An 18,238-nucleotide genomic window follows, 5' to 3' on the forward strand; every position below is an offset into this window, starting at 1 on the left:
CTCATCTTGTAATTGTCATGAGTGCGTGCCACACTGAGGTGAATTCCAGAGCCTCTGCGGGTCATACCTGGGGAATGTGGATGGAGGACTTCCTCGTAGCAATAGGGTGGAGACTCGTCAGGAGGCCAGTTTCACTCACTCTCACTTCCTCGTTGGCAGAGTGTGGAAGACAGCAGAACAACAGAAGTCCAGCTGGACACTGACTGAACTCTTAGCGGCCTCTCATTCAGGAAAAAGAGGTAAGCAGTTAGAATGTAGAGGATCTATACCGTTTATCAGATACACTATGCAGCTCCTATTAACTGACGTGAACATGAGTAGATAGGGACTGGGTAAAGTACAAGGAAGTACTCCAGTAAAATTGCTCTGAATGTTACTGATAACATCAGGACAGTTTCTCTGTAGGTTTCTCTCTTTTTTAAATTGTATTCTGTTTTTTATTTGTATTAATTTGTTATCAATATTAGTTAGTTTACATGTTAGGTGTGGTGTGTGAATGTGTGTATGTATTTGTGTTTGATCCAGCCTACATATACACTTAGACCAACTGTAATATTACAATGTTGCTTACATGCTAATGTGTCAGTGATAATAATCAGGAAACACGTGTCAGTCAGCCTGATTGGGTACCTATTACATTTATTACAATTTCTAGACAAATTCAGTAATCCACACATCAATATTACATTATCAATATTCTAAGAATAGGAGCCACCTTTCACATATACAGTTTTTGCAAATGACAAAAATAATTAATTGATGTACGAAAAGATATGGAATTACATTTTGTTTAAAGTTTATTTTATTTGTTTAAAATCCTTCATATATCCTTATCCAACTACCCATTTATCCACAGTGACAGTGCATAAGGAAGATTAATGGAAAATGATTGCATATTAAATCAATGCAGCTTTATTCTTGTCTTATAGTACAAAAAGTACTGTAATATCCTTTCAAATGTTCAAATCAGATGCAAACTCATAGGCTGTCTGAATGATAATGCTTCCGGTCGCTAATGTATTATTTATCATGATCAATGATATTTTTGCACTATCACCCTAAGACATGTGTTAGAGGGTGTGTGTTCACCTTTATATCTCTATAAATAGGTAAAAGGTAAGGATTTTTTATCATATCTTTCACTTAAGTGCAGAATAACACAGAAACAGACAGAAATACAAATTCATTTTATCTTCAACAATATAGAACTTTCAAATAAACAAAGACTAACCTCATGTGTTGTATATTTATAGCTGTAATCCCGTGTTTTGCTCTCTTCTTCTGTCCAGAATGCTTTACACTGAGTTACTGCGGTTGTGGAATGAGGCGGTGCAGGCGGGGGAAGCTAAGGACTGGCAAGGAGCTCTGTCCAAACTCGAGCAGATCAGTGAACCCACATCTCGCACTCTGTTCAACGCGGCCTCAGCTCACCTGGTGCTGGGACAGCTGGACTTAGCCCTGAAGGTCAGTGTGTTGTGTGTATTGAGGGTAATGGAGGATTGTGAGGGGACATTTCTGTTAAAACTTTGAAGTGATTCAAACAGACAATATTTTGTTATTCAATTATAATTTCCATTTCAACCCTTAAAGTTTCTCAAACGTTGTTGATAAAGGTTTATAGGTTATAACTAATGTCTTTTTATGTATTTAATAAATAATTGTGTTATGCTTTATAGATCAGTTGACATTACATCACTGCTGAATACTTACACTTTAAAAAGGAAGCATATTGTAATAGTTCCATATGTTTGTGTCCAACATCAACTTGTCTTTTCCCCTCTGTGATGTTCAGGCTTTAGACCTCACCATTGCGAAGGATGAACGCCTTGCTGTCGGCTTCTTCCAGAGAGCCGCAGTGATGATGAAGATTGACAGGTAGGTTGATTGATTGATGTTATTAATGGTTTATTTGACCAATCTGTCCTAAATACTGATTTATAATATGTATACTACGTAAGTTCTGAAATTGCTGTAACACTATGTTGTAGAGTGTCCCATATAATCTTTAAAAAACTTATTTAAGAGAATCTTGGGAAATGAGGGGAAAATAAGTGTGGTGGCTGTTCTCTTAAAGGTGCATAGTTTGGCTCTAAAGGTCACATGAACTGGTTTGTTGCTTCCTTAATGGGATGGAATTCCTGTTGAAAGATAGGCGATGGGTCAGTTACAGAACGATTGTTAGTTTGATTTGATAGGATGGCAGAAAATGTTTTGATGACTTTATTTGTTGGATGTTGTATATAGACCATTGATTAGGAAGTTGTTTGACATTTTGGGAAATATACCTTTTTGACTTCTGAGTTAGATGAGAAGATCTCATATCTGCACTGTAAATGTTAAGCAACTGCCAGCAGCCGGTTAGCTTAGCTTAGCATAGAGACTGGAAACAAGGGAAACCAGTTAGCCAGGCTCTGTCTAAATCAGGGGTCACCAACCTTTTTGATACTGAGAGCTACTTCAAGGGTACTGAATAATAGGGCTACTTGTTTGACATAAACTGCCTGAATAATATAGTTGCATGGTTCACCTTTAATGATAATATTATTATTATGATTATTATTAATAATAATAATCATAATAAATATTAATTTATGTGAAGAGACTGTCTGATCTAATGTTAATTAGTCCTCACAATAATTATTAACAATGATTTATGGTAGGAAACACAGATATATTTAAACATGCATTATTATTTATGTTCTCAATCTATGTCAACATTTGAAATTCAGAGTTATCACATCTCTGATATTTTTGTAAATATCTTTGACAGTTTTGTATGAATGAGCACATTTGTAGCATTTTGTTAAAATCACACCAGTTATATTTTAGTCTGTAAAAACAATTAAGGAAATCATTAACGGTCACATCTTCAAATCATATCCTGTTTGTACAAACACTAACTTTGTAACATCGGAGAGTGGAGATGACATCAGAAACGTTCTTCTCGTTAGTTAGTTAGTTAGTTAGCATGGTAGCTTTTGTGACATGTACCGAAGTGTCTCCACAATGTTCCGCTTTGCCTTCGCCCCGCAAATGAGACATACACACTTTAATTTCACTGTTGTAAAAAATAATTATTCCTCCCAATCATTGTGAAAATAGTTTGTTTTCTTTTGCTTTTCTGCCATTTTTAGCGTAAACACCTAGCGCCGCATTGTAGCTGCTCCCGCTAGCTTGCCTCAGCGAAAAAGGAAATGGAAATTTACCTTACAGGGTCAGAGTTCATATAAAACATTTTTGTTTTTTAAATTCTATATTCAATATTGTCATTTTAAAATAAAGAATAATTCAAGTGTTATTGATTTAAAAACAAACAAACAGCAAACAATTAAATACACATTTTAGACGGAGCTTCATGGTGACTAGTGCTATTTTTAGAACATGCTCTGCCGGGCGACTCACGTAGTCTACGTGAGTTCCTGGAGACTTTTTAATATTGTGAGGTTTGAGAACAATTTGCTTTGCGTGACCCATAACACCCCTGTGAAACCACAACGTTCGGTTTTTGTATAGAGCTTTTGTAGGTGCTGCATTTTCATTTAGAAAAAAAAAACATTTAATCCATTACTGTGCATCTCTCCGTTTGCTGTCTCTTCAGGTTGGAGGAGGCTTTGTCAGACTGTATCTGGGCACAGAAGCATATGAGAGGAAACACGGTCATCGACTACACACAACTGGGACTGCAATTCAAACTCTACAGTTGGCAGGTCTGACATTTAACCTCACACACGTACACACTGCACTACATACCTGCCTTCTAACAGGGAATTGTTGGATTCCAGCATGCTTCTTCTGGCACATTACAATGGAATATAAAAGAAATCCAATCCCATGAGGTCTGTCAGCACTGAGGAATGAAAAGAGAGCGGACTGTGCTTTGTCATCACCTCCATTGTTTAGTTCAAACATCACATTCACCTGGAAGCTAACAAAGCCTCATTGATGGAGGCTGAAAAGGAGGTTACACAACATCACATTTTTCTCACAGTACAGAAAAGACATGGTCTAGCTTCACACAGATAATGTACCTGTGCTTGCAGACAGTCAATAACAGTTACATTATGGCTTAGTCCAGACAAGACGCTTAAAGCCAGGGTTTAAAGGCTACTGTGTGTAATCAGTTTGAGAAATCACAACACATCACAGGCAGCATCATACCCCTGATAATCTTCTGAGATGGGGAATTGCAGCAAACACGTTTTATGGAAATAAGTAATCAAATTTATAATCAAATTTATAAAGATATATTGTTGCTGTTCATCATAAGGATGTTGTTGGTTGTTTTAAGTTTGAGAGTTTTAACTATATTATATTATTATACATTCATTTTAAGCTTTTCAAAACACACAGTTGACCCATGTCCTTTGTGGGGGACTGTGTGACTTGCTTTCCTTCTTATTTTCAACTTTTAAAATAATATAGGTAATATTTTGTAAAAAATTATCGAGGGAGAGCCAAACATTGAGCTGTCAGTAGATGAGGAGGAAGAGAGGTTTTCAAATTTTATTTATATTTGTTTCTAATATTCGTGAAATAAGAAAGAATTCAAATACATTTAAAGATGACCCGATGTCAACTATAAGGGACATGTTATAAAACATATATAAGGAACATTATTAAAAAAACAAATCTATGTGATATTTTTCTTACATCCTAAATATCCTAAATATTAAAAACCTTTTTCTTCCGGGTCTCTAGATGAAAATTCTATTATACATCTGTAAAGTTTTGGGACTGCATCATGCACAGTTGTGACACTGCCGCGGTGACTAAATCTGTCCACAGACTGACAGTCCTCAAAACCTCGTCTGTGGTAGTTCCTGCTAGAGTAGGAGTCGCCAGGGGCACATTTTGCCATGATGACACACACACAGACTCAGCTAAAAACATTGCCAGCGATGCTTTCACGGCTGGTAATTATCTTTGCTCGCATTTTTGTCAATTGGCTCTCAGTAATGTAAAGTTCTTCATGGTTCTTTCCTGCAACTTGATTGGATCCTGTTGGAATGGTTCAAACAAATGGGATTTAGGGACTTAAGTGTGGAATTGCTAGGAATGAATAGCGTTAAATGCGTTGATTCAGGACATGAAGAGAAATTAATTGATTCGTGGCACACTTTCTAAATAACATACGTTTTTATATTTCGGCTTGGGGTAAGGTATCAACAATTTTTTAAAAACTATTTCAGTAACAAACATCAACATCCCAAACATCACCATGGTAGTTTGAAAACTATGACACAACAAAAAAAGGATTAAAAAAAAGCACTATGCAACATCTTTCTGACATTGAATAATAATGCTGCTTCTTAGCCTTTCTAGCAGGAAAGTGTTTGCTCCATTTTCCAGTGTCTTAACACTTCAGTGCATGGGGAGTTTTGTACCAAAACCAGAAAGAAGAAAAGTTTGAAAGGACAGAAATGTTAGTTGAATCATTGGTACTGGCCCCTATACAGACAGTTTACTGTTGTAAATGATAGTACAATATCTGTAAGTGGGTTTTAACACAACAGTTTATATAACAGGAATATTAATGAGATGGTACTGGAATGTATAATTGTGATGTGTTCCATAGGTATTATATAATGCAGCAGCTGTGTACTGTCGGATGGGCCAGTGGGAGCAGGCCAAGGAGGTTCTGCTGTCGGCTTCGCAGGAGAGAGGAGGTCGAGGGGGAAACATAGAGGTGGCTTTGGATAGCGTTCTGGTGAGTGTCACAACTTTCGGAAGAAAATGTAAAGGACATGAGACAGACTTCGGTGACTAATTTTCAAAGTCAACTGCACCGCACTGTTTATGTTGCGTATGTTAGGGTTAAAAATGGGGCCTTTCCAGTGTCAAAGTGCAATTCACTCATATACTGCTGTCATAAATATGGACAGCTGTAACGTTACACATGAATTTGTTATGATTACATTACTTATGATCAAAAACCAAGTCAAAAGCTTTGCTTACACAGTCAAGCATCAGGCAAGTGAAACAACACAAGACATAAGAAGCCAGCCATTAGTACTTACTAGTAACAGCAAAAAGGCCAACTCAGCATCTTGCAGCCTTTTATTTCGCAAAGCTCTCGCAAACGACTTAAAGCCAGTCTGAGATTTACTCAGTGCTCGGTAACTCTTTCCTTTTCTCTTCTTACGTTCCTCTGTCAATGTTCTCTGTCCTAGCGGTGTAAACACCAACACATACCCCTGTGCTCTGAGCTCCCAGTCCTGACAGCAATTCATTTTTTGCTAGTATGGCTACGGCATGACCCGCCCTCCTCTGCCTCTGGTTGGCTGGCTGAACATTGGCACAGGCAGGCAGAAGGGGCAGAGCAGGACTACCCAGGGAGACCAGGCTGTGCACACTTTGACATAAAAGAGAGGTTCAGACAGAATCCTTACTGCTTTGAAAAATATGTATCCTGAGTTTATCAATCTGCCTGATCCTCAGAAACTTCCAACTACAGCTGCCCATGTTTCCTTTATAATATTGTATTTGATATATTTGCATATTATGGTATATTTATTGCTAATCATCTTCAGTCAGCCAATCAGAAGCAGTATTAGAAAAACAACACTTCACTGTGACTTTAAAAACAGCGGGAAGAGGTCCTGGATCCTCTCCTGGTGCCTGAGAATGTGGTGTTTCGTCCCAGGAAACAGGATGTGGAACAGCTGCAACAAAGAGACTTCCTGGGCAAAGCAAAGGTAGAGTGTAGTGATGGTGAATGTTGTCTCATGGGTGTATGGTAAAATACTTGAATTAACTTCCAACTTCTTGTCACATTTATAAGACTGTGAGATAAAAACAGTAATGTATGGATTTTGCTTGCAGGTGATTTCCTCCATGATTCCCAATGATGATTTTGGAGGCTTTGAACCACTGAGGCTGCAGGTAAGAATGACCAAAGTGTCAATATGAATACAGATATTGTAGTCAATCACTCCCATTGCTAACTATCACTCTGTCTTCACAACAGAAACCTGGTTTCTATGAGCCCACAGTGGATGGAGCTCAGTGAGTATTATCACCAGTCAAATTGAAATATTAACCTATGGTTTTAAACAATACATTATAGTAATAAGGCTTGTAATTTATAAATTTGACTGATTTTGTCTTTTCATCACCCGTAAGTGATTCTCGATACATGCGCATGCGGATCCCTTACATGGCTCGGGGCCCTGGACAGCTGACTGTGCCGGGAGGGGCCATCTTATTTTTATTTGGCGAAGAGGATAGGGATGGGATGGCAACGGTCATATATGATGGACAGGTGAGAAGAGGGAAATCTATGAATCTCTAATGAGCCAAAGATGCAGTGTAAGTCTAATAGACTGATATTTAAGAGTTGTGTTTGTTGTGTGTGAGTTGTGTTTGTTGTGTGTGAGTTTGTGTGAGTTTGTATGTCCTGATACAAATCATTGAGCTTTAAAACCCCTTAGAGACAATCACATATACGTTTTGAAGCTTTAAAGCTGCATTTAATTATATTTTGGCCACATGGGGTCAGCATGACAATGTAAAAACACATCATTTACATCTTATGACCTTAAATAGTGAACATAGTACCAAACAGTTGCCTGTGTACAATACAGATCAAGCAGACAAAGAGCCACATTAGCATTCATTTGGTTTGTGTTCACCTGATGAATGCGAGTCCAATATCCACTCTACTCTTAGCTCTGTTTTGGTCCACACCAACTTCTAAGGGAAATATCTGTCTCTTTAGCTGGCTGCACTGTGTTCACACTCAAATACACTCTAAAGGACATGTGTCTTTGATCCGGACCACAAATCAATTTAGGTTTTTAATAAATGATGGCCTGTTTAGTTTTAGCTTTGGTCTGCACAGTAAAAAGACTGGCCCACCTCCACTGTCTGCAAACTATCAAGAAAGCTAGCTCTGCCATCAGGCTGCCCGTGTTCTGAGCATGTTCTCTGTAATGAAGATCATCACATTCTCTCACAGATCTCACCTCACAGACAAACTGCATGCCTCCATTCTTAAACTGACTACAGCTCACAACGTTAAACTAAGAATTGATGAACTTGCATCAAATAAAATATGTCTGGTGGCTGGAAATAAACCAATCTATGTAGCTAAATAGCATGCCAACATTGATGCTCAAATTTAGGTCTGTTCAATAAGCTGCATGTGAGTTTTGCTTGACTGCAAAGATTATTTGTAATTTTAGGGTTTTCTGTGAAGCCGATTGCATGCCAGAAGGATAGGCTGTATGGCACCTGTAAACTACATTTTTATTTCCCACACAACCATTATGTTGCCAGATATGGGTCTGTGAAAATAAAATTAAAGATTCATTATTTTGGTATTAGATGAGGATGTGTTTTGTTTTATTAAAAACCCAACATAACCACACTTTCAGGTCGGCCTATGAAACAGGTTATTGTGAGTTGGCTGTATGATAGCTTACTTGAACTTGCATTTTAACAATGCTTCTGTTTCTTCTGACCCATACTATCTTGTCCGAGTTCACCCATATCTCTCTGCACAATCTAATCAACATATTATCTCATATGCACCTGTCCTCTTGAACCTTTAGATGTAATCCTCCAATAGTCCTTAAAGAGGTCCTTCCTACTCTGGGCCCCAGCCTAAAAAACCTGCCCGAATAACTAAATACTTATTTCAAAACTAACATTCATCTCCAAATTTCCTGAAAAAACATTGCACAGCAGCTCCTGTCAGAGATACCCAATTCTGGGCCATGAAAATAATTTACTGGAGACGATCAGACTCCGATGCAATAGAGTTTATTCTTCAAAGAAAAGAGATGAACCCTGAGCTGACAGATATACGTAACTTATGTAGGTAGCTTGCTTTATATCCTACCCCCTTTTTTCTTACAAAACGTTCTTGTTAGCATTTTATATAGACTACACGTATGATATAATCTCACCCTCGTGGCCAGGTTGTTGCTGATAACAGCATCTTTCAGGTCTCTTTATGTTAGGTCAGGCCTGCTCGCATCCCTGGCACTTGGCCATGCCTATAACTCTCTGGTGCTTGATGCCCACATGTTGCTTTGATGTACACACTCATGGCTCTCTTAATCCCGGCTCCTCAAACTTTTCCTTAACCCTTTACTTCTGGGATTTTCCATATTTCCATATTAAGCATTTTTAATTGACCAGGTACATCTGTCACTTTTGACACTGTTTATCCTTGGGGCCTTAGAACCTGCTCCTATAGTCCTCCAGTTACAAGTTTGCAGTCTCTACCTTGCCATGAATACAATATTACATGCTGAATACATTGGTAATATATGGATACAAGATTACAGGCTGAATACATAGATTATCTTTTATCATTCTTAATGTACTACAGCATTTCCCCCCTTTGTGACTTGTCAGTCACACTTTAACCTCCACATGTACTGTCGAAAGACAAGAAACCCGAAACAGCAACCGTGAGATAAAGTTTGATGACATGTTTGTTAAAACATATGCACAAAGTACGCTTGCAACATGGATCCTGCATCACATAAAAACCCACACTCAAAATTCTCATATATCACAAAAAACAATAATTATATGTTTACATATTGTGCAAAAACATTACAGATCATCTGCAGTGACCTGGAGCTTTTAACCTTCTACCATGGTGTTTCAACCCTTTGATGAAACATTGTTACTTAAAATGTTCATGAATATACGACACATCTAAAGTAAATGGGGGTGTCTAAGAAAACCTCTTAAGGTGTTAAGAAACCTGGCATCAGGACTATCTGTCCTGGTGAATCCCTCTTCTTCCTCTGGGGCTCTTTTATGTGTGCCAATTTAGTCATTAATCCAATTATGGTGGGGTGTGGCGGCTTTATTTAAGAGACAGTTGACAGTTGACAGAGTCCAAAGTTCAACGTGGCAGAGATTGGGTAAGTGAAACGTAGGCCAATCCCACTCAGTCTTTGGTAGCAAGCGAGGAGGTCCCTTTCTTGTATCAACAATTTTTAGCTGGATTTTTATTTGCCGATGCATGAAGCGGTGCCTGTTCCAGGTTCGTTTATTTGTGCCTCGTCTGGGCACCTTCTTTCTTGTGAGGCGCAGCCCATTGGCTTTGTGCGGTGGTAGACCAGCTACCATGCACTGAAACTCTCTCGTTTTTATATCAGCCAATGTATCAGAGTCTCCAACGTCAACAACTGGATTGGTATTCAGTGTCATTCTCAGCGGATTCTCCCAGAGGTGCCGGTTGATACAGCAACAAAGACATCTGTGGAGGTGGTGCTGGAATAGCTTGTGCACGTTATACTGGAGCCACAAATCTTAATGGTCCCGGTTATTGGGGGGCTGCATATTCTGAGGTTCCTGGTCCTGCTGAGGTGGAACTCCGTGGAGCTAGACCTACGCCTGTGGGTCCTGGACCATATTCCTGCTAGTGCCACTGAAAACCCCTGATAATGTTATCTAGTTTGGTGCTGTAGTATGCCAGTAGTTGTTTTCATGTTGGCGTATCTTGTATCAATACTGTACTAGCAAATCCTGATCGTTCTGCAAAAAAAAAAGTGGAAAGGTTTGGAGTAATCCGGGTCCCTGAGTGCTGGAGCAGACTACAAGTCTCCCTTTAGTGCCTGGAAGGCCTCCTCTGCCTCCTCCATCCACTGTAATTGGGCTGAATTATTTGTTTTTCCTGCTGCTCGTATGAGAACTCACAAAGCATAGTTTCCATGTATTTCATTGTTGGAGTAGTCTAGATTCTGGCATTAGTCGGAGCCAATATACCAATGGTTGGACTTGATTGATGGCTTTCTCTGATGTCTGTACTGGCATCATCTTCGCTAATGTATCATCTGGGAAGTGTACAAGGAGGCATCTTGGGTGCACATAATGTTGGCTTTTAGGTGACATAACATGTCTCTTTCTTGTAGGTTAATTGGTCTATTATCTGAATACAGTAGGGGTGCCACTATTATAATTAGCATTGGGACCGGCTGTTTCTGGGGTATTACTTGATTACATTACTTGATACAGTCTTGACTGATGAACTGTAGAGGGGAGTTTGAGTTAGTTTTTTCAACAGATGGCCCCTGTATCGATCATGAATGAGTGTTCTTGGTCATGTATAGTCCCAATTATGATGGGCTCATCCTATGGTTGTGATGAGAGGACATTAATTCCCCCTCTATTGCCATTCTGCAGCTGGGCCTGTCCATGGGTTTGTTGGGCATTCTCTGCAAGAATTACCTGTATGGTCACATCCCCATCAGGAGTCTTCTTTTTTATTTTTTCCTTGATGTTTTTACTTATCCCCTTGTCATTTGTTAGTGCTCTCTGTGTCACTTTGAACTTCCCCTTCGCCCTGCCTTCTATTTCAAGCTCTCTTCATCATCTACTTTTGTCATTGGGAATGGTCCTATATCCTATCAGACAATTTCCTGCTGCGAGAGTAGGGTGATAGCCTGACAGGCAATGATGAGTAGACTTGTTCTACCTGCATTTTTCTTTCTCTCATCAGTGTCTGTGTCTGCACAGCATGTGCCTGTGTGCATCTGTCATCTAACTCCTTTGTTCTTATGCAAACAAATAGTTTACAGGCAGTAATGCCTGGCTTATGTTTTCTTCTCCTTGTACGGTTAATTTCTAACCTATCTGTTCCATGACTTTGTTGGGTTTTGATAATGTAATCCAATTTACCTATTTCCCACTCAACCCTTCCGGGGATGACAGTGATATACACAGCCGCAGAGTCGCTGCTACTCGATAATTGTTTGTTTAATATTTACAAGCTTTGTATTTTGTCACCATTTTGATTCAATAATTGTTTTTATCCAGCTGTTGCTCAAAATCTTTCCCATCAAAGTAGATTGGTTCCAACCAAAAAATGTGTTCTTATTCCTTGTGAGTCTGCAGGTCCTTCGTAATCACTATACACACAACTCTGTCGCCGTCCCGTAAGCCCTTTAGCAACGCGTGCAATTATTTTATCCAGCCCCTTTGCCCATTCACTCCTCTCCTTCACGGCGGTATCCTCAAAGCGCTGTGCTAGCTTACAATCACTGTCCCGAAGGTCCCTTAGCGATGTGCAGAATCATTTTATATACAACAGATCAACACTTATGACAAACTCACAAACCCTAACTACTTCACTACTATTGACTATTGACATCCAAATCAATCCTCCCATAAGCACAAAATAGGCAAAGCAAATGCTATACGAGTCATTCTCATGAAACCATTAAAATACCAAATACCAAAATACAAAATACTTAGCTTTCCAATGATATCGGTATTGTTTTTGTTTTACAAATATTAAGCAAAATACATCACATTACAAAATGAGGTATTATTTAGGTATTTATTCAAATGAATCATGAACCATAAAATAAATTAATCTCGACATGTTTATTCCTAAAAACATTTACTACAACACTCCTTGAGCTCATTTTCAGGTCACAATATTTTTAATAAATTCCAGATTGGCTTTTATTACAGAAACTGCACTCCTAAGAGTGACAAACGACATCTTCATGCGGGCTGGCAATGGCGAACATTCTATCCTGGTCCTTCTTGACTTAACGCCTCTTAACACCTGCATTGAAATTGTCATCCTATCCGTCAAATAGGCAGTTTTAGGTTGCCATGGACAACTCCTGTGTCCTCATCTGCCCAATTACTCTGTGGATATATGTTACCTCTAGTTACCTGTTCAACTGCATTTCTCACCACTGCTTTGCTGACGACAGGCAGCTTTACGTTTCAGTTAAACAAAACAACATGGGTAATATTATTACTCTCCATGACAGCCTGGAATGGATGTCACTTTATCTAAATTCAGACAAAACCCAGATTCTTCTTATTTGTTGTGATAACTTTGTCTCCAATGTAAAATCCTGCATCAGGCCTCTGTCCACCAATGTTAAACCCTCCACAAGTAACCTGGTTGTTATCTTTGACAATAATTTGAACTTTGACCCTCAAATAAATAAGCTTGTGCAAACCTGCTTCTTCCAACTCTGCAACAGCAAACAAATTAAATCAAATTAACCAGGGATCTAGAGTTACCAATTCATACACTTATTTTTTCACACCTCTTTACTAGCGTTTGTTATGCTAACGGTAACTCAGTCCTCTCCAATTTCACCCTCTTGTCTAATTACTTGTCACTTCTGGCTCCAAAAAAACAAGATTGGGACAGCCAAAATGCAAAAGTTGAGGCTTCAAAACAGTAGTCCAACAACCAATGGGTGACCTCACAGTGATTACGTCCACTTCTTATATAGTCTATAATCTACAGTTTATTGTAATGATATGTCAATGTTGTGTTCACAATTAGTTTCTGCTGCCCCCACAAGACATACAACAGACACAATACTGAGAATGTGGTGCCTCCAACCTTTTGAGCTAGTGAAAAACCTGTATTTCACTGTGGTTTAGTGTCTTTTATATTTCAGTGTCTGACTTTAAGTCCTTTATTTTTCAGAGAGGACTTCTGCCAATGTCCCTGCTTGATCCTGCAGATGTCAAGACGTCCAAAGGCAAAAAGGTGAATGTAATTTATTGTAATAATGTAAAAACTTTATGATGTTCAGGCCAATATATGTTACACTCAACCATGATAGGAAACACAGACTGGGATTTAGTTTCGACCTTTAATGCTGGCACTTCACAGATTGTAAAAATGTTAGTTTTCTCTGCCTGATGTTAATACGTTAATATATATTTTTTGAAGGCACAAAGAAACTTTTTTGACATCCTCCTGGATCCATCTTTTTCATATATGATCACCTGATCATTTCTGTCACATAGATGTTGTATTTTCACTATGTTGTTTATTCTGTACACACGCCATCTATTACAGTCTGTCCGTGCTGGGAGAGGGATCCCTCCTCAGTTGCTCTCTCTGAGGTTTCTTCCATTTTCCCCCTTTAATTGTGGGGTTTCTTTTAGGATGTTTTTCCTTGTGAGGTGCGAGGGTCTAAGGATGTCGTAACCTGTACAGTCTGTAAAGCACACTGAGACAAATGTGTCATTTGTGATATTGGGCTGTATAAATACATTTGATTTGATTTGATTTGCTTCACCCCCGAGACAAGTCAGCCAAAGTTTGTGTCTGGGAAAAACATGATAATTTTAAGTGTTACAGTAAAGCCCTTCAGCCGGAACAATTAGAAAATTACCGCACTTGATTGAACAAAAGATATAAGTTTCCTGCTGGGAGAAAAATGTTGTTTCAACATTAGAAAAAGAATGCTGTTTCACCCACCTTCATGTCTTGTCTTCTTCTACAGAGAGTTCCCAGTGGGATCCCTCTCCCACCCGGACTCAAGCCACCCACCCGCCCAAAGGCCCAGCCCAGCCCTGCAGCTCCTCCTCGGGGTAAAACATTGACCACACACCTCCTGACCCCCTACTCTACTTTTTCTAAAATCCTCCTGCCTCAAAAGAGGAAGACCTGTCCACTTCTCTTCCTCTGATCTGCTCTAATAAACTATTATAACATTTAATTCCAGGAACAGAGCAATCATTAATTTGTTTAAACAACTGGGAAATAGGGAGACTGCTGAAGCCTCATATTAACTTCACATAAGTTCAAGTTCAGTTAATTTAGGACATTTAAAAACAACTAAAGTTGATCAATGTGCTGAAAGAACAATACAATGAGGAATAATAAAAGCATAATGAAACAGACATGGCAGGAACATAGATGTGAGTGTTGTTTGAAGACAGATCACAAAAATGTGAATCTGTGACCCGGTCCTTTAAAAAGCTGTTGGGGTTGTAATGACAACTGCAGGTTCAGGAAGGCTTCAGAATCACAGCTGTGTTTGCTGATATCGATTACCATTAAATGAATATCAGAATGAATACAAAAGCACAACTATTAAGTTTTTTTCTCTAGAATTGTATATGCATTGTTGAACAGACTCTACAACACGTCCTCATATCAAAACGACTCCCGAAATGACATATCGGACGCAGTTTGTAAAACGTGGTTTACGTTTAACGTTAACTAGGCTAGTTTCAGGCAACAATACTCATTGGTTTTTTTATACATTACATTGTCTACATTTAGTTTTGTTTTCACATTGCAGTTACCTTTCCAAAAAAGGCTTTTACAATAGAAATAAATTGTACCATCTTTGAATTTGGTCTGGAACGAGACGTGGACTCAGAGAACATCTACCTGTCTAACCTTTCTTTAGACTTGTGTATGGGTGTGTATATGTGTGTGTGTGTGTGTGTGTGTGTGTGTGTGTGTGTGTGTGTGTGTGTGTGTGTGTGTGTGTGTGTGTATGCATATTTTGACTGTACCTGTACTGTGTTTTCCCTGCAGTTCGTTTTTCTTCAGACACTCCACCTCCATCCTACACTACTGCCACCCACGCAACGCTGGCAGCCTCAGAGCCTCCCATGTACACAACCAGACACCAGGTAATATTTCTTTCTGAACAGCCAGAAAAAGCTGAAATCACATCAAAGTTATTTTCTTTGCACATCTAACTAATGACACACACACACACACACACACACACACACACACACACACACACACACACACACACACACACACACACACACACCTAAATTTAGGAGGATTGTGCGGACCTGTGAAGAAACTGCTTTGTAAAATTGAATTTAGAAGGTGGAATGCTGATGTGTCCTGATTAAGTCACGATGACGCTCACAGGAGGCAGATGTATTCAGCGTTTGGATAAAAAAAGTTTTTTCCTACCAAATAGCCAAGCTAGGTAGCTAGCGTTAGCTGCTAATGGTAGCCTACCTGTTCCTGCAGGGCCTCGCTCTTCTCCAGCTCCACGCTCTCGTGCAAATAAGGTCACTTCTGGTCCCAAAAAAACAAGATAGTGACGATGAAATTCTTAACTCGAAGCTTCAAAACGGTAGTACACAAACCAATGGATGATGTCACGGTGACTAAGGCTTCTTATATTAGGCCTACACAGTTTATGGTCAGGGCCTGGAATTCTGTTATGGCCCCAAAAACATTTGGGCTGGACCTGTCCCTGTAACCAAAGTTACTTCCAGCACTAAACAAAAGAGTACTACAATTATTATTTATACTAGTACTTTTATACATAATAATCATGTAAAAAAGTATTCACACGGATTGGGCAAAAGGAATATTTTTTAATAAAAGCTGTATTTACATGATCTTGTAATGTATTCCTGCTCCTTCTTCCCAGCATGCTGATGTAGCTCAGGGAGCAGAGTCCAGTTCTGTGGTGGTGAAGGTCCACTACACACACACTGTGGCTCTGTCTGTCCCTCTGGACACACCGTACCATGAAGTGAAGGAACGCATCGCACAGAAATTGGGCCAGCCAGCGTCTCAGCTGCGCCTCAGGTAACCACAGGCCTGCCAACCCACTTCTGTCTCCTTGAATTTCAGCAAGTGATGCTACATTTCTAAAAATATGCTTTTCTTTGTCCATATCTGTTCCTACTAAGAACAACTAACATGAGACCAAGGGCACTGAGTCTTCAGCTCCATAAACATGAGAGGAATCCATGAAACAGGCAAAAACAGCAGAATAGAATTGACACTGCATCATCGTGGAATAAAAACACATCACAAAATCCTGACATCTACGGATTAATAACAAAGGGACCAGTTAATTTGTCTAGCATTTGAAAATAAGGCAGGAGCTGATAACAAATTATAACCATCAGAGCCCTGCTTTGATGCTTATAATCACTTGTGTCGTCCTGAAATAAAATTGTATTTCTGTCCTCTGTTTACACATGTTTTCCCATGATGCCCTCAATATCCCATCTATTCTTGTGCTACCACTCTCCATAACCATTCCCCATCTCTCATCAGGCATAAGCAGCATGGCTCCCGGGTGCTGATACCTTTGGGTGGCGAGGTGAGGCCTTGCCGCACTGTGCAAGAGGTGGCTGAGGCTGGCAGAGCTACCCTGTGGTGCCAGGTGAGTATTTAAAGACACTAAACACGCATCAGGGCTTAAAATCGGACATCAGTTACAGGGTTTTGTCCTGCTAGAATTCCTCCTACCAATATAAAAGCTGCACTAATCAAAGTATTTATAGTGGATTAAAGATGGGCTGTCCGGTTGGCCAAGGGGTTAAGGTGCAGGCCATGAACTGCAACGTCTCGCTGTACAATACCTGCCCAGCACATGAAACAACTCTGCTAAAAGAGCTCATCGGTACCAGTGAGAGCACATAGCTTTCTGTCTTCTTCAGCATATCAATGAGCACTGAAACATGATTGAGAGAAAATTGTGTTAAAATAATGAATTTCTCTGGGGATAAATTAAGTCATACAATATCTTGTCTTATCTTCTCTTAGGATACACCATCTTCATTTTTTAAAGATTCTTTGGCTATTAATGACAAAATAAGATGTACTGATTTAACTGACTTTTTTATTTTTATATGTTGGAGGGGTTTGTTGCAGTTAAGTAAAGAAAAGTCACAACCCCAGTATTTTTCATGCAGTCCCTTAGGAAAAGAACAATTCCATGTTGCTTTCACTAAACACATTGTCATGCCCAAATTTAGATTTTGTAAAGAATGATTCCTCCAGGTATTTATCTAATATACAGTTATAATCCTCAGACAGAAGACCCCTTGGACAACCGTACCATCCTCTACCAGATGGTGGCGCTGTACGACTACACTGCTCAGGGCCCAGAAGACCTGGAGTTCAGCGAAGGAGACACCATCGACATCCTGGGTGAAGGTGAGGCCCTGTGGGTCAAACTCATACTAAATTGCTTGTCAGTCGAATCATAAAAAGTATTTTGTTTTTGTGGGGCACTTTCATTTGAAATGTTCTCACTCTGCTTCATCCTCTGTTCACATGTGAGTCTCACTGCTTCTTTATGTTTCTTCTCTCACTCTCTTGTAGTTAATGAGGAGTGGCTGGAGGGACACACTGCAGGGGAAATAGGCATCTTCCCCAGCTGCTTTGCCTACAGGGAGAACGCCGACATCATCCACATCTCTGATTTATAAAAGCAGTGTTACTGCAGTCATTTGTAATAAACCTTTTAACTTGAGACTGATGGCAGTACAGCCTGAGAATAAATAACAACACTCTTATATGGGCATACAGTGAGTTTCAACTTTCATGCTTTAAAATATTTATTTTTCTTATGGTATCACTGAGGCTGTATAAAGAGCGATTCTGTGTAGATAGGAGGTTTGGGTGGATGTGTGACTGAGTGTATGTTGTATCATGTTGTGTATGTCTATGATACTGAAGAGTATGTTTATATTGAACCTGCTCTACTTTTCGTGTTTT

At 39.4% G+C, this 18,238-nt stretch overlaps 1 protein-coding gene across 1 annotated transcript; it reads left to right on the top strand.

The window, feature by feature from the left end:
* Positions 1-1,290: 1,290 nt before the first annotated feature.
* noxa1 (NADPH oxidase activator 1) lies at positions 1,291-17,949 on the top strand. The gene is made up of 15 exons (XM_029438794.1): positions 1,291-1,464; positions 1,793-1,875; positions 3,599-3,707; positions 5,576-5,707; positions 6,588-6,695; positions 6,823-6,882; positions 6,968-7,005; positions 7,123-7,261; positions 13,430-13,498; positions 14,238-14,325; positions 15,284-15,381; positions 16,152-16,312; positions 16,790-16,898; positions 17,551-17,674; positions 17,843-17,949. Exons 1-15 carry the CDS (start codon positions 1,291-1,293, stop codon positions 17,947-17,949), a joined length of 1,599 nt encoding a protein of 532 aa, XP_029294654.1.
* The last annotated feature ends 289 nt before the right edge of the window (positions 17,950-18,238 follow it).

The sequence above is a fragment of the Cottoperca gobio genome, chromosome 9 (assembly GCF_900634415.1).
Source record: "Cottoperca gobio chromosome 9, fCotGob3.1, whole genome shotgun sequence".
In the NCBI taxonomy this organism is placed as follows: Eukaryota; Metazoa; Chordata; class Actinopteri; order Perciformes; family Bovichtidae; genus Cottoperca; species Cottoperca gobio.

What these genes read in the sequence shown, in the direction of transcription:
- noxa1 (XM_029438794.1), top strand. Translation starts at nt 1,291, where the DNA reads ATGCTTTACACTGAGTTACTGCGGTTGTGGAATGAGGCGGTGCAGGCG. An exon ending in GCGTCTCAGCTGCGCCTCAG is followed by an intron (nt 16,313 to 16,789) that starts GTAACCACAGGC and finishes ATCTCTCATCAG; the next exon opens with GCATAAGCAGCATGGCTCCC. An exon ending in CATCGACATCCTGGGTGAAG is followed by an intron (nt 17,675 to 17,842) that starts GTGAGGCCCTGT and finishes ACTCTCTTGTAG; the next exon opens with TTAATGAGGAGTGGCTGGAG.